Source organism: Odocoileus virginianus, unplaced genomic scaffold, assembly GCF_023699985.2.
Source record: "Odocoileus virginianus isolate 20LAN1187 ecotype Illinois unplaced genomic scaffold, Ovbor_1.2 Unplaced_Contig_24, whole genome shotgun sequence".
In the NCBI taxonomy this organism is placed as follows: Eukaryota; Metazoa; Chordata; class Mammalia; order Artiodactyla; family Cervidae; genus Odocoileus; species Odocoileus virginianus.
In genome coordinates, this window is record NW_027224341.1 from 1,025,287 (window position 1) to 1,049,268 (window position 23,982).

The 23,982-nt window shown below is 39.3% G+C and overlaps 1 protein-coding gene across 3 annotated transcripts in view; it reads left to right on the forward strand.

Moving 5' to 3' along the window:
• CEP162 (centrosomal protein 162) overlaps window positions 1–23,982 on the forward strand; it is a 103,056-nt gene that overhangs the window by 42,375 nt on the left and 36,699 nt on the right. For all 3 annotated transcript variants that reach the window (XM_070464463.1, XM_020885723.2, XM_020885724.2), the window contains exons 10-19: window positions 152–343; window positions 886–967; window positions 7,631–7,913; window positions 8,757–9,015; window positions 12,222–12,355; window positions 12,618–12,845; window positions 13,386–13,526; window positions 16,010–16,122; window positions 17,992–18,097; window positions 23,443–23,569. In XM_070464463.1, the coding sequence (XP_070320564.1) occupies window positions 152–343; window positions 886–967; window positions 7,631–7,913; window positions 8,757–9,015; window positions 12,222–12,355; window positions 12,618–12,845; window positions 13,386–13,526; window positions 16,010–16,122; window positions 17,992–18,097; window positions 23,443–23,569 (1,665 nt within the window). The remainder of the gene's footprint in view (window positions 1–151; window positions 344–885; window positions 968–7,630; window positions 7,914–8,756; window positions 9,016–12,221; window positions 12,356–12,617; window positions 12,846–13,385; window positions 13,527–16,009; window positions 16,123–17,991; window positions 18,098–23,442; window positions 23,570–23,982) is intronic.

Here is a 23,982-nt window from a genome sequence, read left to right on the forward strand (position 1 = left end):
ACCCTTCCTGAGGTCTGTATTTCACTCTGTGTCATATTGGCATTGTCCTACAGTCTTGTTCACCGTGCTTAACAGATGAACGGAGACCTTAGTGTTTTATGTTTCTCATGTATTTGTGCGGCTGTGCTAGAGATTACTTTTATCTCAACAGGTATTTCTTACGGACAAAGCAACAGTGACATTGAAGCTCTACATCAGGCTTATTGTCACATAGCACGTTCTTTGGGAGATGCAGATGAACAAAGAACTGAGAGCAATGCAGCAGAAAATACCAAGAGCTCGACAAAAGGTCATCCTCAAGAAAATGAAGGCTCCTCTAAAAACATCTCTACTACAGAGTCGGGTAAAAGCATCTTGTTTGAGCCTCTCTGAGCTGTTTTCAGTATGGTATAATTTAAATACAATTGGCTGTAGTAGTGATTTCTCAATATCTGAATTTAAAAGTTATAAATCTGGGAATTACCCTTTTAACTATAAAGTTAACATCGAAGATAAGTTAAAATTTTAATTCCTCCTCTAATATGCTTTGACCAAATTAAGAAATCTCTTGAATATTTTCACTTTTTTTTATACTTTTCCATGAACATACAGTAATGTTATTTTTTTTTAATGGAGAACAGTTTTGGGGGATCAACTACATAATGTTTGTGGATATACCCATACACATATACTTAGAAAGAGGGAAAGAAAGTAGATATATATTTCAAAAAAAATACCAAAGATTTTTTTGGTACAAATAAGTTTACAGTGGGAACCTGGGATTATTATATGTATCATTTTGTTAACTATGTCAATCAGAGAAAATGTGATTTTTATGGTATTAGATGTTAAATTAAGCAATTTACATAACCTTTTTGGTTGCTGTTTTAACTTTTCTTTCCTTAGATCTGCCCACAGTAGAGGAGCTGATGAAGCCTATCAGAATAGATTCCTTTGGGGTCAGTGATTTTGATTTACAACCCGTCAGGTATGAGTTTCTTGGAATGGTTTGTGTAGGTTGTTTGTTTGTGTATTATTTTGTCACTGCAAACTTCTAGAATCATTTGTTCTACCTAACGATTCCTAGTGAATGATTAAAGGTAGCTGGTATGAGTCAAATGGACTCAGGAGTGAGTCCTGTTTTCTTTTCCTATTAATCTTTACTCAGTTTATCAAAATTCATCTAGTTCTAAAATAAAAAAATAAACAATTGCTGCTAAAAAGTTGCTGCCCTTAGGTGGGTGGTCCTAAAGATTTTCACTGGAAAATAAAATCCCTTCAGCTCTAAATAGTTCACGGACAGCTGATTTGAACACTGAGTGTGAACATGAGTTTTATTCTTTGTGTGAGTCATCTACTTGCCTCCTTATAAACCAGTAAATTCTGCACTTAGTCACAGACTAGCCATCATCTCCCAGGGTGAGATCTTGGGTCACAAGAGAAATGGGCTTCACAAAAATCTCCAGCTCCAGTACATTTTAATGACAGCTTACAGGACCTGGCTGTCATTCACCAGCACAGAGAATCATATCCCAGTCACCTTGTCGTAGGACAGCTTGGCACCCATGCAGCACCAAGCGTGTTGCATCCGTTATCTCGTGAGATCTTCGTAACAAATAGGTCAGCATCTTTATCCCCACCGTTCAAGTGATGCACGCGAGGTAAGCAGACTTAACTGGTAGAGCTCTCACAGGAACCAGACAGTGATGACAATAACAGCTAACATTTTAATCACATGCTTACAGTGGACCAGGTGCTGTACAAAGCTCTTTACCTATCAGACTTTATTTAATCTTACAGTGATTCCATGAAGTCTATTCCATTATCATCCTCATTTTATAGATTAGAAACTGGGGCTTAAAGAGGTTAAATGAGTTTCTCCAGATCATATGGCCATGACCCAGGAACACACTCAGATTGTCAGATTTTATCTCCATAAAATATTTCTGTGAAAAGCCTGTCATCTGTTCATGTATTCATTTGTTCATTTGTGTTTTAACAGACAAGTTTTTGAGCCCCTGTTTGAACTCCATCTTCATCATGTAAATCCATTTGCAGTGGTTTCTTGGTCTTTTTCCTGCGTCTGTGCTAGTTGAGACAGTTCAGTGTAGTTTGTACTAAAGCTCGTCTGGTTTTGTTGCTAAGTCGTGTCCAGCTCCTGTGGCTCAGTGCACTGTAGCCTGCCCGGCTCCTCTGTCAATGGGACTTTTCAGATAAGAATATGGAGTGGGTTGCCATTTCCTTCTCCAGGGGACTTTCCCGACCCTGGGTTGAACCCTGGTCTCCTGCAAAGCAGGCAGATTCTTTACCAACTGGGCTATTAGGGAAGTCCATCTACTTGAATACTAAGTCTCGATTCTTCCAGTGATCTGCAGTGCTAGTTAATAGTTTTAAAAGGCAGTTGTGCTCACATAATCGTTGCTGTTTTGGGCTATGCTAGTGTTACTGAAGAGTCTTTTTGTTTGTTTTTTTACACATCTTGTGTCTTTGTTGGCTTCAGTTCAGTTCAGTCGCTCAGTTGTGTCCTGTTGTGACTCCATGGACTGCAGCATGCCAGGTCGTCTTCTCCATCATCAACTCCCAGAGTTGACCCAAATTCATGTCCATTGAGTCAGTGATGCCATCCAACCATCTCATCCTCTGCCGTCCCCTTCTCCTCCTGCCTTCAATCTTTCCCAGCATCAGGGTCTTTTCAAATGAGTCAGCTCTTTGCATCAGGTAGCCAAAGTATTGGAGTTTCAGCTTCAGCATCAGTCCTTCCAATGAATACTCAGGACTGATCTCCTTTAGGATGGACTGATTGGATCTCCTTGCAGTCCAAGGGACTCTCAAGAGTCTTCTCCAACACCACAGTTCAGAAGCATCAATTCTTTGGCAGTCAGCTTTCTTTATAGTCCAACTCTCACATTCATACATGTAAACTGGAAAAACCATAGCCTTGACCAGACGGACCTTTGTTGGCAAAGTAATGTCTCTGTTTTTTAATATGCTGTCTAGGTTGGTTATAACTTTCCTTCCAAGGAGTAAGCGTCTTTTAATTTCATGACTGCATTCACCATCTGCAGTGATTTTGGAGCCCAAAAAATAAAGTCTGCCACTGTTTCCACTGTGTTTCCCCATCTATTTGCCATGAAGTGATGGGACCAGATACCTTGATCTTAATTTTCTGAATGTTGAGCTTTAAGCCAACTTTTTCACTCTCCTCTTTCACTTTCATCAAGAGGCTTTTTAGCTCCTCTTCACTTTCTGCCATAAGGGTGGTGCCATCTGCATATCTGAGGTTATTGATATTTCTCCCGGCAATCTTGATTCCAGCTTGTGTTTCATCCAGCCCAGTGTTTCTCATGGTGTACTCTGTATATAAATTAAATAGGGAGGGTGTCAATATACAGCCTTGACGGACTCCTTTTCCTATTTGGAACCAGTCTTTTGTTCCATGTCCAGTTCTAACTGTTGCTTCCTGACCTGCATACAGATTTCTCAAGCGGCAGGTCAGGTGGTCTGGTATTCCTATCTCTTTTAGAATTTTCCACAGTTTATTGTGGATCCACACAGTGAAAGACTTTGGCATAGTCAATAAAGCAGAAATAGATGTTTTTCTGGAACACTGTCTTTTTTTTTTTTTCTTTTTTTTTTTTAATTTATTTTTATTAGTTGGAGGCTAATTACTTTACAATATTGTAATGGTTTTTGTCATACATTGACATGAATCAGCCATGGATTTACCTGTATTCCCCATTCCGATCCCCTCTCCACCCAATTCCTCTGGGTCTTCCCAGTGCACCAGCCCCGAGCACTTGTCTCATGCATCCAGCCTGGGCTGGTGATCTGTTTCACCCTAGATAATATACATGTTTCGATGCTATTCTCTCGAAACATCCCACCCTCGCCTTCTCCCACAGAGTCCAAAAGTCTGTTCTGTACATCTGTGTCTCTTTTTCTGTTTTGCATATAAGGTTATCGTTACCATCTTTCTAAATTCCATATATATGCGTTAGTATACTGTATTGGTGTTTATCTTTCTGGCTTACTTCACTCTGTATAATGGGCTCCAGTTTCATCCATCTCATTAGAACTGATTTTTGATGATCCAGCGGATGTCAGCAATTTGATCTTGACTCCTCTGCCTTTTCTAAATCCAGCTTGAACATCTGGAATTTCACGGTTCATGTATTGCTGAAGCCTGGCTTGGAGAATGTTGAGCATCACGTTCCTAGTGTGTGATATGAGTGCAATTGTGCGATAGTTAGAGCATTCTTTGGTATTGCCTTTCTTTGGGATTGGAATGAAAACAGACCTTTTCCAGTCCTGTGGCCACTGCTGAGTTTTCCAAATTTGCTGGCATATTGAGCACTTTCACAGCATCATCTTTTAGGATTTGAAAAAGCTCAACTGGAATTCCATCCCCTCCACTAGCTTTGTTTGTAGTGATGCTTCCCCCTAAGGCCCACTTGACTTCACATTCCAGGATGTCTGGCTCTAGGTAGCATCATTTTAATAATGTGGATTCTAGTATGGATTTTTGCATTTGTGTTCAAGAGCTGAAAACAAGTGTACTTACATTAAAGGCATAGCAATAATCATGGAAATGTCAGTAGTATAAATCCTAGTATACTTATCAAAAAATGTTTTATAGTAACCTAGGATAAGTAATTCTAGCTGCTGTAACAACAAAAAAAATCCCTTGAAATTTTAACAGTTTAGCATCATCAAAAATGTATTTCTTGCTCACATCATAATTCCATGTATCTCAGTGGAGTTGGGGTGGGACTCTGGTCCACATAGTCTGTTTAGGGACCCAGGCTGTTTCAGTCATCAACACACAGCTTTAAGGTTCTCATGGCTTCATGTAAAGAGTCTACGAGGAGAGAAAAAAGATGGTTTAGCGTACTTCCTTTTAACTGCCTCAACAGAAATGTTACATCACTTCAGTCTATATTCTGTTGGTAAGAACCAGCACCTCTAGCCAACGAGATCCAAAAGGGATGGAAAATGGTTTGCTTTTGTACCCGGAAAGAAAGTCAATGCGTTTGTAGGCATCTAGCCTGTCTCCTCCAGCATCTCCACTTCTGTCAAATATCCTCTCCACTCTTCTCCACACAGAGACCTACTCAGCTCCTCCCCAAAGCACACAGCCGCAAGTCCCATTTAAGACTGTTCATCTGGAAGGCCAGGATTTCTAGGTGCAGCACAGTTCTCTTCATCAGGTTTGAATATAGCTCCTCACTGTCTGCTAATCAATGAATTAAAAAGACAAGTTACTACTTCCTTACCCACACCCCTCCCATTCAGAAAGGAAAAGTATGAGAAGAACGTAATAGCCATCAGTAATGCAACTCTGGAATCCACTGAAAGACCTTATGAGGAATTTTCCTTAATTACGCCATGATTCTGCTCTTAAGGAGGAACTACCAAGTAACTATTGTTTCATATAGCTCTTGGTTCCAATCCTTGAAGAATTTGTCTTGTATTTTATCACCGTTGGCTTAAACTGAAGTGGTTTTCAGGGGGAAGGTATGCCCTTGGAGGAGGTGATCATTTCTCCATCTGCTTTCTGCCTGCAGGTGGTTTTAAGGCTCCCAAACAAGTCTCTAGCCTTTTTTCTTTTTTTAAGAAGAGTTGTGGTTTCTTTGTCGTTACAGTTCCTTCAGAAAGTTTATTAGACATCTGATGTACTTGGTTCCAGTTAGTCCCATGTGCCAGTAACTACACTTAACGTTCTTTGCTAGACAAAGGTTTTAAATCTGTCTTATGTCTGCTTCCTTATTTCCTCTGTTTTTTTCTCTCTCAGTTGCAGCTGTCTGAATATATTATTAGGAACAGTAACCTTAAGTTTGAAGATGACACTTAGAATAATATTATATTTGCCAAGGGACTGAGTCTCTTTTCAACCAAAAAGTCTCATTGGTATCTTGCTTTTTCATAGCATTTTGTAATGCTGAATCTTACTGTTTGAGTTTAGACACCAAGAGTGAACCTAAGACACCTTAAATGCCCAGACTTCTTTCCCTCTGATTTCTTCTTAACAAACCAACCCATTCTATCTTGAAATTATTTTTTTCTCATAATATCTTGTCAAAAGTAGCTAGTGGTAGCTGTCACTTAAAAACTGCCTGTTCTCTCCTACTATTTTCTTAGTACCCTAGACTGGGTAGCAATGTGGTCTGCCTTATAAACTGTTGTAGGTGACAGTTTAGCAAATGTTCTGTTACCATAAAGCATGGCTTGTTACCTCTCCAGCCTCTGTATCAATTTCCTTGCCACCTAAAACCCACCTACTAAGCCTCGTATTTTCTTGTCATCAGAGCACTCACATTCTAAAGACAAGAACTAGCGTGTGGCCCCGTTTAGACTGAAGGCCTTGATGAAATGTAGTTCAGTCTGTTCACAGCAAGAAAGGGGAACAATTATGATAATAATCAGGTTCTGCTACCATTAAAAAGGAAAGAACTGTTATCGATATGCTTTCTGATTATTACAGATACTTCAAGTATTTCTAACAATTATTAAGAAGCCAGTCTATCTTATGTGAAAATGGTAGCCTCTTAAACTTTCCTTTTCTCTTATTTTAAAAATGTAAAAATCAAGTAACCTAATGGACCATGATCTAGTAATTCAAAAATGACAATATACATATTTCTGGAACTCCCATCATATGCCAATATTTAATCACATTTATAATATTTCTTTAAGGGATAGTCCATATTTTAAAAATCTACTGATCTGAAATGTAACATTGCATTTAAGTGTTTTAAAATAAAGGAATGATATTATTTTAAACTCCTAGTGATTTTTCTTGTTTCACTTAAAAAATTTCCTGTACTGTGGATGAAATTATTCATTTTAATATTTATGTTTCATGCCTTAATTTAAATTATGGTCACTTCTTAGTTTCTTCTGCTCTATGTACTTAGTTGCTCAGTCATGTCTGACTCTTTATGATCCCATGGACTGTAGCCCACCAGGCTTCTCTGTCCATGGGGATTCTCCAGGCAAGAATACTGGAGTGGGTTGCCATGCCCTCCTCCAGGGGATCTTCCCACCTGAGGGGTCAAACCCAGGTCTCTGGCATTGCAAGCAGATTCTTTACCAGCTGAGCCCCCAGGGAAGGCCAAGAATACTGGAATGGAAAGCCTACCCCTTCTCCAGGGGATCTTCCTCAACTAAGAATTGAACCAGGGTCTTCTGCATTCCAGGAGGATTCTTTACCAGCTGAGCTACCAGGGAAGCTAGAAATGTGTAAAATATTTTTCCTGCCTCAAATGCATGTTGACTTTATGAGCTATATTACAAAAAGGCAATTTAGAAATTCATTTTTAAATTTTTCTTGGACAAAAGCAATCTCAGTCTTGTTTGGTTTGTCTTTCCTTTGAAGTAGGTCTCAGAGTCAACCATGAAGTCCCTTATGCAGCATTGAAATTACTATTTTAAAACAATTATGTGATGCTGTAAGTTTACTGTCTTAAACCAGAATTGTAAATAATATGTTTAACATTAGTAATCTAATTTAAACTTTTACAAATATTAAATATGTTTAATATTATTTATTAATGTAAATATGTTTTTATATAATATGTATACACATATTAATAAAACTGATATTTGAGGACTTACATAGGGTTCATTCTCTGTGTCCTGTTTTGTTTTATAGCTATAAGAAACTGGCTGAGAATAAAGAAACTGAATTTGTTAGCCCTTTACCCTTTAAGATTAACCCAAATGTTGTGTCTCAAGAAGCACAAACTGTGAGCCAATTTCTGGACAAAAATGAAGAGAATGTAGTTTTAGAAAAGGCAACAAATGAAGGTACAGAAAATAACTATCCAAGAGTAAATACTGTGGAAGAACAAATAGATAAAATGTACCTTGATATTTTGAAGAAAAAGATATCTGTTGGTGCTTCATTATTACCTCAGGATGACAAAACAAATAAGGTAAGTTTTTATAGTTTGAATTGATTTGGTATACTGATAAATGAAGCTATGTAAATACTGTTGAGAAGTGTGTATTTCCTAAGGTAGTGGGATCGCTCACATACTGACCTCCACATAACTCCTGGATATCTCTGAGCAGTATCTGTTATAACACTCTGCGGTCCCCAAATTTAAAAATACCACTGTAGCATTAGCTCTCTTTAAGAAGGCATTCTGCGTATTTTCCTTTTTTAGTAAACGTAGTCTAGGGTTTGAGCAGCAGCAAATTCAGTGCACTCATCATCCTAGTGACCTAGTAGTCTGTGTTGTACAACAGTGGGTAAGTTGGCATTTTATACACATGCTGCTCACAGCTCTTGAGAAACTTACATTTCACTGTTCCTTCTTTCTCTGTTCTTGACTTATTCTGATTATATATAATCAGACCATGGCCACAGCATTCCATTTTTATTTTACAGTTTTGAGTTATGTGTTTACCATAAACTATCACCTTATAGAATAAGGCAGGGTACTAATCGATTTTTACATTGAGAGCTCTGAAGAAAAAAGATAAAATTTTTGTCATTTCAAAACTTGTTCTTCTCTGCTTTCCTCCATGTTCATTCTTGCTTTCTGGCAAGCTTATTTTGTTTAATTATTTTGCTTTGTCTTACTCTTGATTTTGAAAATTTTGGTTCTAAATATTAAAATTCTGATGAATTAGTTTAGAGAACTTTAATATAATGGTTTGCTTTCTATGAATTATGTTCTTTAGTTATCAATATGATTTTACTACCTGTTAATCTTATTTGCAACTGTAGTTGAAGTTTATTTAAGTACTAAAGAGTTTGTACTTGTATGCAGACTTTAAGATCTCAGCTTGATTCTGGAGAAGGGACTGTAACTGGTAAACAGCTACCGTACAAGAAGGCCAGAAGTGCACCTCCTTTATTTAAAAGAAAACCCCAGAGTGGACTATATGCATCAGTTAGGAGTTCAGGGTATGGCAAACCCAGTTCACCATTCAAGACATTTTCTAATCTTGAAAAGAAAACTTCAAAGGACATCATGAAGAGCAAAAATTTGAGATCTATTCCTGCCTCAAATCAAAGTAGGAAAAAAGGTAATTATTAAAATAGTAAAAATTAAAAAATAGTAGATTATTTTCCTTGTTCTCTGCTTTCCTTGTTTCCTTTCTCCTTCTATGAACTTTATTTATTAATAGAAAAAAATGAGTTGTAAGTCATTGCATTCCTTTTCTCAAAGATTCAGTTCTGTTGAGTTCAGGAGGTTTTTCATCATTAGTTCTAGGTCTTCCTGAAAGAAACCCAGGAAGTATAGGAAGTGAATATAAGATAGGAGAGTCCAACTCCTCATCTGGCTGTCTTTAAAATATCCAAAATGTTTGCCAGAGCAGAGCCATCAATTCAGAATCAAGTGGCAATGTACAGGTGAAGGTTGATCCAGAAAGAAATACATGGGTATGAGTTCAGTATAGACTTTGGAGAGTCAAGATGTTTTCTGGATCACAGAATGCCTGCTTCTATATGTCATGGTTCAGGTTGGTTCAGTTCAGTCTCTCTGTCATGTCCCACTCTGTGCGACCCTATGGACTGCAGCACACCAGGCTTTCCTGTCCATCACCAACTCCCGGAGGTTGTTCAGACTCATGTCCATTAAATCGGTGATGCCATCCAACCATCTCATCCTCTGTCGTCCCCTTCTCCTCCCGCCTCTTGTCACAGTGCCTCCTAATCTAGTTATTTCCTTATTTAGTCATTTTGTTAATATGTTGGCAGTAGGCAAGGGCAATTTTTCACTTAGAAGCCCATGCTGCTAGTAAAAGAAATAGAGATGTTTGACTTAGACCCACATTTCTGTTGCCTTTGGACTTCATTGGGGAAGGGAGAGCAATAGAGCCAGAAGCATTTTGTCCTTTTCTGTATGATTAAATCGAATAGGTGACCAGTTCCATCATTGCTACCTGGTAACAAAAGTTGTCAGAGGAGAAATAACCTCATTGGAAAATTTACTTCTGCCTTAGAGTGCTTTCCCTTGCCTTTCCCTGCAACTGTCAATTTTGGACCACTTTTGACTGTATTTAAAATTCTTTCACATCAAAGATTCTTTTCTTCTGTCTATGCTTGTGCATATTCGCTGCAGAAACTCCTGCGTGTAAGCTGGAAAGGCTGGGACTGGCCCGTGTGAGCAGGGTAACAGCAGTCGGGTGGGTCTTCTGGAGACACAGAATTGTACTTGCTGGCTTAATGCAAGTACAAGCATCCTTTCCTCCTCTTCTCAACCTGTGGACCTCTAATCCCTTCCTCTAAGTAGTCTCCTGTGGTTTCGTTTTCTCTTACTTTTCTGTGAAACAGCTAGAGGGAAGGAGAAAGGCAAGCAGGTGAACGAACAGACAAAACGTTTTATAAGAATAGAGCACACTTTGTAAGTTCTTTCAAAATAAATATTAGATTTAGTTTTACTTAAATCCTGAAGAAAAAGAAACTTCCTCCTAAGAAATATTATATCCCAAAAGATTGTTTTAATAGACCATGAAAACCCCTGAAAGGTTGCCAAAACCATGTTGTTGTTTTTACCTACATTTTTCAATTCTATACATTATCAGTTTCCCTTCTATTAAATATGAAGTAGTTAAACCCCCACTCACTTGCCTGCTGCTCATTTTTGTTGGTTTTACTTTTACTTGTTCAAAATATATCTATTATATTATCTCTAGCAACTGTAATTCCCCACAGGTTTTGAATGTGGATCTTGGTTCTAGCTGTTACAGGACCAGAATGCTTTTCACTAGTCCCTTAACCATCACTTTCTAGAATTATTTTGGTTGGTTTCTCATTTGACTAAATTTTCTTAAACCATTGTTTTTTCAAGAAGGGCTCATGAGTTCCAAACACTGCACTTTTCACGTTTGAATTTTATATCCAAGCAAATTTTCTTTCATGTATAAAGAGAAAAGATATTGTCCGTGTACTGTTACTGAAAATAATTACCTAGGGAGACCAAAATTAAGAACTCAGGAAGGAAGAATTCTGGCATAAAAGCCCTGGCTGACTGCAGCTTGAGCAAGAACCACTTGTCACTCTTGGCTGCCATGTCCTTGGAAGAATCACAATGCTAGCAGATCATACCCCATTCATTGGCCATGTTAATGGACCTCCAGTGACTTGGAAGGTTTAATGCCTACTTTTACAATGACTCAAACTGTTCCTTTATGAACAGTGTAAGAAGTTTTCTCCAGAAAAACCTTCCACATCACAAGTCCAATTAAATATGATTACTACTATATGAGGAAACACTGGCATGCCTGGAAGAGAATAGAAGGAAATCTCAGGGTGAGGTCGTGCTGGGGACTTGCTGTTTCTTTTGACTTTTCTATATTTTCCAAATCTTTAATGATCATGTGTTTTAACTTCAATGAAAAAGCCAACCTTGCATTTTAAAAGTTGGCATCTTGAAGAAATTATATTAAAAATATGTTTCGAATGTTTCATTTACATCTAAGGCAATCAAGTACATGTTTATGCAATATTCAGTTCAGAATCTGTAATAGTAGATTATGGGCCTGAGGATCTCTTCTCAGTATTTCTGTTAATTTTTTTTTTTATTATAAACTGAGCAACTTATTGGTCTTAGAATTATTTCTTCTTTTTGTAAGATTTACAAGGTACCTTAAAAACTGAAAATTTGACTGGAGTGTGTGTGTGTGTGTGTGTGTGTGTATGTATAAACCACATTTTTTTCTAATTTAATAAACAGTATTATAGCAGTTTTATCATTTTATTTTTAATCAGATTTTAAACTACTTGTTATGAGGTTTGTGTGAAATTTATATTATTCCAGTGATACTATATCTTGATATACATTATTTATAAAAATTGTGCTTTGAAAACATACTTTAATCTGAACTGAAATATTTCATTATCAGCTGCTCTTTGATTCATCATTTAAATACTTCTATTTGCTATTGCTATGAACATTTAAAATGATGACGTATTGAAGAATCACAAAACCTGAAATTATCCTAATCCACATTCTCCTCACATTTATTGAGCTCCATCTGTCGTTTAATATGAATCTTGGGTCAAGAAACCTTCTGTGTCAAATCGAACAGAATGTTGATTGTGGGCTGGCATTCCAAGTGCAGTGAAACAGATGCCTTGCAGTGTTTGTCAGGCATTGGCCTCCTTTGAGATGCTCATTTGTCTTAGTGTCCTCACTGGATTAGTACTTACTGTTAAATAATTGCCTGAATACACACTCAACATGGTTTGTATTTGTGGTGCTTTATCCATTGTTCACAATATTTAGAAATCTTACCTGCAACAAAGCTGATCAAGCCTGCATCTTTGGGTAAACCAGCTCCCCAGACTGAAAGTTGGCTGGCTACTCCTAAGTCGTCCGAGGGCCCCACAGAAGTTGACTCCTGTGTTCAGTTTCAGAATGTAGGTATTAGATTTAAAAATAATATTCATACTGTTTTATGTTCTATATATACTAAAGCAATTATAAAAAATGAAATATTTGAAATTTCTTTTGTGTTGACGGGTGCTCATCACTTTTATTGAACAAGTATTGATCTTCTTGATTAATAGAATATTGTTAAACATGTCATTTTTATTCTTTGTGGGGTTTTTGCCCCCTAACCACCTATGTTTGAATCTATTATGTAACTCTACATAATGAAGTAATGCTTTTCATTAAAAGGATTCTTCAGGATACCACGGTGGGAACAAGGAGACAGAATTGCTTATGTTTAAAAGAGTTCAGGAAGCAGAGGAAAAATGGAAGAGTGCCCAAGCTCTGATTGAGCAAATTAAAGTCACTTTCTCAGAAAAGGAGAAAGAGCTGGAAAATAAGATGGAGGAACTAAAGAGACAACAGGAAAAGGAACTCTTCAGACTGAATCAAGACAATTATATTCTTCAAGCCAAGGTACTAGACACATTGTGCTATTTCTCCTTTTATTTATTAAAAAGAACTTGTACTCTCTGCTAAATGCATTGTTATTTTCTTGTCCCTGGGGCCTCTTGACTTGATATATTTGCTGCATAAAACATGAACATGGTTCCTGACAGTGCCTCCTTACGAAAGAGCCTACTTGGAATCCTTGGGGGGAAATCAAAAATTAAATTAGTTCATTTTTATAGTTTTCTTGTTAGCAGTCTTTTTTGAAAACTAATCACTTGGTTCACTGTGACCTTCAGGGAAGACAACAGTTTCAGAAAGAAAGCTTTAGAAGTTCTAGATTCAGGAAAGTGACACTGTGTAGCATTTCTTGAGTTACTTCCGCCATCAGAACCATCAGTACAAAGCATCACTGTAGTGACTTAATGGTAGTTGGTGTTACGATAATTCTAGTGTGCTTATAAGACAGTCTTAGGTCTATACACCTGGAATTTTCTGATGTTTTTCCTCACTTCTCACTGTATCATTTTCTTCCCCAAATGAAACAATACCTGCTTTTTCTCAAAGTTGAGTAGCTTTGAAGAAGCAAGCAAAAAACACAGGTGGTTGCATTTGGGAGAAACAACTGATCCTGTCACTGAAGAAAAATTGAAGCAAATCCAAAAAGAAATACAGGAACAAGAGGTGCTTCTTCAAGGATATCAGCAGGTATGGCTCTTCAGCACAAAGTTAGTCTTGAGATTCTTTGATTATAAAAATAAGGCATTTAAAAATATTTCTGCGTCCATTTAACAGGTAATGGCAATGTAAGGAAGTAGTAATTTGACTAGTCTGTGCATTTTTTAGGGGAGAATTAAAGCGGTTAAGAGCATGGGTTCTGGATTCAAAAAAATCTGATTTTAGATTTTGCTTCACTACCTGCTCTATAGCCTTAGGCAAATCACATTACCTCTCTCTGGCAGTTTCCTCATCTGTGAAATGAGGATAATAATACCTGTCTCAACGCATATGTATGGAATTTAGAGAGATGGTAACGATAACCCTATTTGCAAAACAAAAAGAGATACAGATGTACAGAACAGACTTTTGGACTCTGTGGGAGAAGGCGAGGGTGGGATGTTTCGAGAGAACAGCATCGAAACATGTATATTATCAAGGGTGAAACAGATCACCAGCCCAGGTTGGATGCATGAGACAAGTGCTCGGGCCTGGTGCACTGGGAAGACCCAGAGGGATCAGGTGGAGAGGGAGGTGGGAGGGGGGATTGGGTATGGGGAATACATATAAATCCATGGCTGATTCATGTCAATGTATGGCAAAAACCACTACAATATTGTAAAGTAATTAGCCTCCAACTAATAAAAATAAATGGAAAAAAAACAATACCTGTCTCACAATGGTTGTGAAATTAAAATAAGACTGCAGATCAACCTCTTCCTGCCTACCGCACAGTAACCAGTTAGTGCATGTTAGCCTGTTAGTAATTCTAATAGTCAGATTTCCTTAGAAACTGTCTTTTTTTTGCTTTGAAAGTGTTAGTCACTCAGTCATGTCCAACTCTTTCCAGCCCAGGGACTGTAGCCTGTCAGACTCCTCTGTCCATGGGATTCTCCAGGCAAGAATACGGGAGTGGGTTGCCATTCCCTTCTCCAGGGGATCTTTTTTTTTTTTCCCGTAGTAATATTGACTAGTTTTGATACTATATTGAGAACTATAAATTTGAAATCAATTGCCAGTGCCTTGAGAGTAAAAATAAAAAATGAATTAAATGGGAGAAACTGTGTGTGTTCTGCGGAAGCCTTACGTTGGTTCTCTGTGATAATGGAGTCTCGGTGGTATTGACCGTCCACCGGGGCAGCTCTGGCAGTCTTCCAGCATGAGGCTTGTCTTAGTTTAACTTCTCTATTCTTTTCCTCTGTCTCATTCCTTTTTTCTCTTGACAACTGTAACCTAAGCATCCAGCCTCACAGTAACAAGCATTTTCATTCTGGGGACATCCAGAGAAAGCATTAGCATCAGAAATTACAGCTTTTCTTTTTACTGTTTATTTATTTTTTCACTGGTCTCAGTTGGGGCACTCAGGGCCTTGTCTTCTTTGCAGTATGTGTGGTCTTTAGTTGCGGCATGTGAACTCGTCATTGCGGCACATGGGATCTAGTTCCCTGACCAGGGATTGAACTCAAGGCCCCTGCATTGGGAACACAGGCAGAGTCTTAACCACTGGACCACCTGAGAAGTCCCCAGATGGTCCTGCTGTAAATCAAATAGTATGGATTTTGCAAGATACCCGGCCCTGGAGTTAGTTAGCACCTTCCAAACCCTCCCTGCCATTCTGAGCTTGCTATATATACAGCATGGGTTTTAAAGCAGGATTTCACAGACCTATGATTTTGCCAACCACCCACTCCCATAAAGATAACATGAAATTGATGTGTCTATGTATGTATGTATGTGTTTTTCTGAGTTTCTTTAATTCTGCCTAAAATCACCCACAAACTATGTGTCAGGCACTGGGCCAGACATGTGAGACAGTTCATGGTTTTCATGAGATCCTCAGTGGTCCTTGGTTTTCATCAGTTTCTTGATTTTAAAGGGGTTAATAAGCCAGAGCATCTGAGCACAGATGGGTACTTTCTCCCCTATCCTCATTGTTTGAGTCCCTCTTTCGCTCAAGCCAGATGCTGTACTGGGTCTAGTCTATATACTCACTGCCCTGATCTTCTGGAAACACCCCGTCTCTAACTCCCTGCTCACATAAAGTTTCAGAAACAAACACGGATACCCACTGTGGCTGCATCCAGTTACGTCACTGCAGAAAGACAGGCCAAAAGCAGGAAAAAGAGCCAACATTCCCAGCGGCCTTTCCATCCCGGGCACACAAGTCAGGGTGTGGTTCTTCCTGCAGTCACTGGTCCATTCACTCCCATGAAATGCAGTATATTACTCTGACGGGCTGTTTGGTTTGAGGAATTTTTTTTCAACTAATCATTTTGAACATTTTAGAAAGAACTGTTCTCGGATTACAGATTTTCTTCTGAGACAAAAAGTTTGAAAAAGATGTTGCTTACTCAAAAACTGAAGAAATTGAAAAACCTTTAAAATTGCTTAAAGGATATATCTTTTATGAGCAGATGAACTTACATAAGTACTACTGGTTTTTAACTAAAATGTAATTTTCTGTTTATAAAAAGGAAAATGAAAAATTGTATAATCAAGTGAAAGATCTCCAAGAACAAAACAAGAAAAATGAGGAGCGAATGTTCAAGGAAAACCAGAGTTTATTCAGCGAATTAGCTGCCTTAAAGTAAGTCCTTTTTAAATTCTTAAGATCAAATATACTTGGGACTATTTCTAAGCATTTTATTATTAATAATACATTTAGTTATACTTAGAAATTATAGAAGTTGTACACTGATTTACAGTTCTGTAACTTTTATATTTTTCATATTCAGTGATTCTCTTTGGTGTTCAATGATCAGTACATACTTTAGTATTTTCAACATATTGGTATTGGAGTTTCACATGAATTTCAGGAAACTGAATTATTCCTTTTAAACCTGAGATACTTAGATAATATAATAATAAATAATAAACTACAATATTATTTACTGTGTTAGGTCAGGTTGCATACAAGTAGAGCCTGAGATGGGGATCTTTGTGGAGGTGCTTTCCTGGAAGATAACTCTTAGGAGAAGGGGCAGGAAAAGCGAGGTGAGGTGGGGGTGGGGGTGGGTGGTGAGAGGGAAAATCAGTGAGACTGAGTCTCGGCTGGAGGCTGGCTTCATTCCACTCTCACCAGGACGTGCAGGAGAATAGATTTCATTGCATAGTTGGTTCCTACTTGAGGCAAGTGGAGAGCGGCCCTTTGAGCCCCTCAAGGCAGTCTCACTGGATGAAGTGGGCCCCGGGAAGCAGGTGGCGGGTGTCCTCTGGGGCAGGGGGCAGGAGCTGCTGTTTGGCAAGGAAGTTTCTCCAGAGAAGGAGAACCTGGGAGTTATTACAACAAACACACCATGGCAGGCTGACAGAGCGCTCACACCCACTTACGAACCAATCATACTTCAGACTGTAAGGTCTTTGGGATGTTACTATGTCCCTCTTTAATATGCTAAGTGAAAGAGCTGAACCACCAGACATGGGCAGGCCAGGGTTCTGTCTTTTTTTAGGAAATGACTGCCAGCTGTGCATCATTTCACCCCAACACCTGAAATCTCAGATAGAACCACTATCCGAAGAAACGTCTTGGACTGTGAATGTACATGTACATTATGTTTCTCTACATACTGCTTCCATTTTTTTGTAAGATAATTTAGGGCATAAGAGACACGGCTGCTGTTAGCTCACACTGATCTTTCATGCACAGGAGAAAAAGGCGCACCTTGTAGCAGACAGAGCTAGAAAGTACACAGGTTGGCAAGTTGAGTACACTTTTGTATAAATTGGGGGGTCACCCCTTTCTCCTGTTAAGTGTGACCCCCCCATGCCAAGGCTAATAATCTGCATAGTTCTGATGCCCCATGGCTTCTACATCTGCTTTCTTCCCAGATGCTTCAACAAAATATTTTAAAATTTTATAATCTTATACTGCCTAGCTTTTAAAAGAGAAGATCTATTCCTGGCTCCAAACCTGAAGCTCTAAATGAATTTCCACAATGGAATAAATGGTTTCTTTAGACTTAGATGATCATATACAGATTCCTAAACTCCTTGTACAATGTTCTCTGGAAAAATAAAAGAAAAACTGACTTGAAGTTACCAGTAGTAGACTGTGTTTGGTTTTGTTAGTTTCCATGGGTATGATTGGCAATTTGTGTGTCTCAGAAAGGAGTCTAGAGTGATATGACAGAGAGTACAGAACACCACAGGGGAAATGCAGTAAGTCTTTCCCAGACATTGATTTTCTTTTTTCTGAAAATTGGCAAGAAATATTTTTATATTACAAATACACCAATACTCTTAGAGTTTCAATTCTTTTAGATTATACATAAATGTTCCCCTTAAAGTATACTCCTCTTCTAACATTTCAGTATTATTTTATGCAAATGAACTGTTTATCTTCAGTGACTCAGTTTTGATGTGCAAAGAGTTTTTAATTTTTAATAATTGAATATTTTGTACTTAAAGGAGGACATTGTAAACATATATATATGTATTTATTTTCCAAATAAATCAGAGAACAGATGCACAGAAGTCGTTTCCTGTCTCAAGCAGCTGAAGATTCAGAGCCCACCAGAAATCAAAATTTTACAGATCTGCTAGCAGAACTGCGGGCAGCACAGGTAAGGTACATAAGGATTTTAACCATTAGCAATAAAAGTGTGTTATAAAAATCCTTATGTGTGTAAAAAAGAAAAATTTGTTTTTGTAACTTATGAATAAATCTGCTTATAAATTTCATACCAATTAAAAACTAGGAAATACCTAAGATTAGCATTGACATACGTGTGACATCAGTATAGAGGTAACAATGTGACACTGGTTATAGATGGCATCTTTTATTATCCAGCCTCTTATCAGGCATTTATCATGTGGAACCATGTAGGAGGCATAACCTTATTTAGGGAAGATCCCTTGGAGGAGGGCACGGCAACCCGCTCCAGTATCCTTGCCTCCATGGACAGGCGCTTGAGGGGCTGCAGTCCACAGCATCGCCAAGAGTTGGACATGACTGAAGTGACTGAGTATGCGAGTGTGTACATACCTAACTTCAAACAAACTCCTCTTTGAAAACGGAGGGCTGAAATAGGAAGACAGTTTGAAAGTGATCATTCACCTTAAAAAGTGAGTTGATGTCTCCTCAGTCTTCAGGAAGAGTGAGTGGACTGTGCACTTATGGGGGTGAGGCCGTATCTGCAGGTGTGTGTGTCTGATGGGCCTGAGAGTGATGGACTGTGCACTGATGAGGGTGAGGCCGTATCTGCGGGTGTGTGTGTCTGATGGGCCTGACAGTGGTGGACTGTGCACTGATGAGGGTGAGGCCGTATCTGCAGGTGTGTGTGTCTGATGGGCCTGACAGTGGTGAGATGCAGCATTTGCTGCGTAGTTTTTTCTTTATTTTTACTGAATTGTACTAAAGCAGTGTTTACCAATGGGAAAAGTTTGGGGATTTAGGGCAGATTATCTTTGTCTTAAGCAGAACATAGGCATTGCTTGATTTTTATCACTCCTATCCCCAAGAACTATGCTTATAGCACCCACCAGTCACTGTAACACTCAAAACCACTGCCACAGACAGCTCCTGTGGAAGGGCAGTTAGCTTTCCCCACTCCCTCCTATTAAATACTTCCAATCTATTTCAGTGATTATGCACATTAGAAAAATTCCAATTGCATATCACATTCTAATTAGAAATTTATTATATAAAGTTAGGCTACACAGAAATATAAACATACCATAGTTCAGTAGTTGATGTTTGACAGGTTTTTGTAATATATAAAGTGCAGCTTCAAATATGAACCCATTATAGAACTTCCTTAAGATGCATGTGGGTACAGATGATTAGAAAGGTAAGCAGATAAATAGAATAAATGATTGGACACCTTCACTTATCAGTGGGCCCCCAAAACTAGCAAGTTAAGAGAGAAATTGCTGTGGCTTATGAAGGCTTGGGAAGACATGATAGGGTTTCAACCACAGCATTAACTTCATTTGAAGGCTGTTATTAGTGACCTTTTAAAAGTGTGGTTTTGGACACATTTTTGAACAAATGGTAAACCAAAACTGCCACTGAAATCACCAGAACATGCTGGCTAAAATATAATTAACATCTTGTAAATTATATAACCCTACTCTCAAGAAAGTAAAGTGAACTTCTGGGGTCAGAATAGAACAGAGCTAGCAGTAAGCATTGGTCCTAGGCTGTCAGCCCAGTAACCACGAGCCTTGAGCTTGAACAACAAAGTAGAGACAGGACCTCAGAACTTCACAGGGCCACATCCTTTAGTAAAACAGTGTTTTAGGGGAAAAAAATGCACTTTCAGAAGGGACTGAAATGTCAAGAAAGCTTCTTTTTGTTAACTTGGTATCTATAGAAAGAGGGGGGGAAAGATCTCATCTTCTCAGTGCTTTATTGATTATTCAGTATAGCTGTCATCCCTTCTCCTTTCATTTGTGTTTTAGTATTTGAATTGAGACCACCTTCAAGGGTAGTGGGGCTTCCCTCATAGCTCAGTTGGTAAAGAATCCACCTGCAATGCAGGAGACCCCAGTTCGATTCCTGGGTTGGGAAGATCTGCTGGAGAAGGGATAGGCTGCCCACTCCAGTATTCTGTGGGCTTCCCTTGTGGCTCAGCTGGTAAAGAATCTGCCTGCAGCGCAGGAGACCTGGGTTCGATCCCTGGGTTGGGAAGATCCCCTGGAGAAGGGAAAGGCTACCCACTCTAGTATTCTGGCCTGGAGAATCCCATGGACTGTACAGTCCATGGGGTCGCAAAGAGTAGGACATGACTAGGGGACTTTCACTTTCAAGGGTGGGTCATGTTCAATCTGGAAAAAAAAAAAACGTGATCTTCAGTCAGCGGTCATCTTAAGTGTGTCTGAAGAAACATAATGCAAAACACTTTTAAGGGTGTCTTCTCTTAACTCAGTTCACGCAGTATTCCTTCAGATTAAATCATGTTGACAGTACACTTGTAATGCAGAATTACAAAATCCGGGGAAATAGCCCACCATGATTAAGCATGGCGTGACTTAATAAACAGGGTTAAAACCCCAGTAGAATTATTGAGTAGACTACAAATTAAATAGATTTAAAATGATTAAATATATAGAATATGGAGAAGGAAATGGCAACCCACTCCAGTACTCTTGCCTGGAAAATTCCATGGACAGAGGAGCCTGGTAGGCTACAGTCCATGGGGTTGCAAAGAGTCAGACACGACTGAGCAACTTCACTTCAAAGATAAATAAGAGATAGTTTAATTTGGAAATGTACTGATATTCCTATTGGAAAATAATAATGTTTTTAAAAAGAAAAAAATATATAGAATAAGGGAGAAATTCAATGTGAGGAAGGAACAAAACAGACCAGGGAAGTTCAGAGAAAAATAAAGAGAATAAGTAGAAAAGTTAAATAGATGATCAGATGTAACTAAGAAGAAATTAGTCAACTGGAAGATAGATCTAAGAAAACTTAGAGTGAAACACACAAAATAGAGAAATAGAAAATAACAGAAATAGGAGATGCTATAGTATGTAATTAAATATTTTTATAAAGTAATGGCCAAGAATTTTCTAGAAATTATAAAAGATGAATTCTCAAATTCAGGAAATATAGTGAGTCCTGCTCAGGATACATAAGTAAAAATCTACATCTAAGCCCATTGTGGTGAAAGTATCACAGGCAGGAACACCTTAAAAGAAATGTGTTAGTTGAAGATAAAAGTTATTTGGGGATGTAGTTAGTTGTGCAAATACCAAAAGATGGAATACCATTATGTGTTTTATTTTCATTCACTCTGGTTTTCTGAGTTTAGTTTCAGAGCAAAACTTTATACTGGGATAAATCTGTAGTATAATGTTCATGTCAAACCTACTTAAAAATTAAAACCCATTAGTGTAGTTGTAAAATATGAGCCGGTTCTTTGTAACCTATGCATGGGCACATACTGAAAACAAAGATCTTGAGCCCGTTGCTCCTAGTTTCCCAGGAGGAGGAGGAGGCGGAGGAGGAGGAGGAGGAGGAGGAGGCCAACTGCAGCTCAGCTGTCCGTTAGGAGCTCTTGGCTGTGGAAAAATGCAGGCAAAGAAGACAGGCCTGTGCCTTGCTCACTGGAGCAGGCATTCAACCAGGGAAGACAGATAGTAAGTGAAAGAAATAGGCGCACATGGAGGTTCAGCTCTTTGAGAAAAACAAGAACAGAGACTGGTGGTAGGCAGGGCAGGGGTGAGGCAGCTCTCAGCAGTGTGGGTCAGCAAGCGAGGAGGCGCTCCTGAGAAAGTAGTGTCTGCGTCAGGAGCTGAGGAGCAGCGGCCACTCACTGTGCAAAGACCGAGCTTTCCAGACGGGGACACGGTGCCTCGGGAGCCTCTGAGGAACGAGTGGGTGAGTGAGGACAGGGTGGTGGGAAAGAGGGCCAGAGAGATAGGCAGAGGCCTCCGAGTGTCCCACAGTACATTCTTGAAGAAACTCGGCGCTCTCCTGAAAAGGCATCCACAGAAGATCCCACAAAAGATTAAACAGTGAAATGATGTCGCTAAAACCACGGTTATATTAATACAAGGCCTTATGGGTGGATTTATTTTCTTTATGAGACTGGATTTTAAATTGTAGCGTGATACAGAGTTTCTAAGGATTTTCCTTCGACACTGAACTATAAAGTGTACCGCCTTGAGCACGGGAGTTTCTCCAGCAGTTGTCAGCTGAGTGTGCACTTACTGATGCCTGCCGTGTGCTTACTGCCAAACGTAAACGAGCAGTCAAATCAGCCTTGATGTCCCCAGAGAGCTCTCAGCCTCATGAAGAGAAAAGGCAGGTGATACAGACCAGTGTCACATGAAACAGTAATAAACTCTGTACTTCCAGGTACACTGGAGGTGTGTGGGAATGCAGGGGTGGGGTTTCCCAGGAAGAGCCTCATTTGAACTACACTGTGAAAGGTAAACATGACAAGGGCTGTTGAGTATGGCACGTACAGCACATTGAGAATTTAACTTGCTGTGTCAAGCATAGCTTTTGCCTTTGTGATACAAGGAAGAGAAAGATAAAGTTCTGCTTTCAAGTAAATATATAATATGTCAGGGGGTGATGAGCATGTGAGAGGAAAGTAAAGCTGTACACCCCAGGGCCAGGGTGGGGGTTGCTAGTTTCGAGTGACCAGACAAGGCCTTCCTGGGGCCTCATTCGAGCAGAAATCCCGATAAAGTGAACACGAGCCACTTGGCTGTCTGAGGGCAGGGGAGCACTGAGTGCCAGTACCTTGGGGCAGGGACGTGCCGGGCGGGTTCAGAGAACAGCTGGGAGGTCTCTGCAGGCGGACAGTGGGAGGGGGAGACTTGCAGGCCACGCATCCGAGGAGTGAGCAAGCCTGGGTTCTGTGACACTGAAGGTCACGGTAAGAGCTGTAGGTTTCCCCTCAAAGAGGTGGGGGCCACAGAGAGTTTCAGACCAAGGAATGATATTAACTGAAAACAGTTCCTCTGGCTCCTGGGAGAACAGATTGTAGGTGCTGAGGGTGGAAGAGGCAACCTGGTTAGGAGGGTGGAGAAACCCAGGAGCAGTAAGAAAAGAGATTGGAAGGGGCCTGGAAGCTGTATTAAGTGATGAGAACTGATTCTCGGAGGCTCTGAGGAGCTTGTATCACTGGAAGGGGAATGGTGATAAAATCAAGCTGAAATTTAAGAAAAATAATTAGCAGTCTTTATGATGAATTGGGGACAGGAGGAGAAGGGGACGACAGAGGATGAGATGGCTGGATGGCATCACCGACATAAGTTTGAGTGGATTCCGGGAGTTGGTGATGGACAGGGAGGCCTGGTGTGCTGCGATTCATGGGGTTGCAAACAGTCGGATACGACTGAGCAACTGAACTGACCTGAACTGATGATGAATTGGTTGAAAGAGACACTATTCTACAATTGATTGTGGTTGGAAATAATTTGCCTTTGTATTTTTCTGACTATCAAGAAAGAAAAAAGCAGTTTGTTGGAAGACATCAAAAGACTGAAGCAGGACAAACAAGCTCTTGAAGTAGACTTGGAAAAAGTGAAGAAAGAGAGAGACCAAGCCAAGGACCAGATTGCTTATGCTACAGGTAAAAGTCTGAGCTGAAATGGTTTACCTTTATACTCCTAACTGTTCTCATCTTGAGTTAAGTAATAGCAGTTGGATAGTATAATCAAAATGCTATTCCTTGAAGTGTATTATAATTTTAGAAGCTTTTAAAATATTAGCTATTAATAGGTATGTGCAAACACATCACTGATTACAAGATCAAAGAAAGTCATGGATTATTTTGAATTTGTGGCATCACATACTTAGTTATTTATAGTCATCTCAGGTAGACTGTGACTTTTCAGGGTATAGTCCCTCTTTTTATCTCTGAGTCTGAAACATGCTCTCAGTTCAGTTCAGTCGCTCAGTCATGTCCTACTCTTTGCGACCCCATGAATCACAGCACGCCAGGCCTCCCTGTCTATCACCAGCTCCCAGAGTTTACTCAAACTC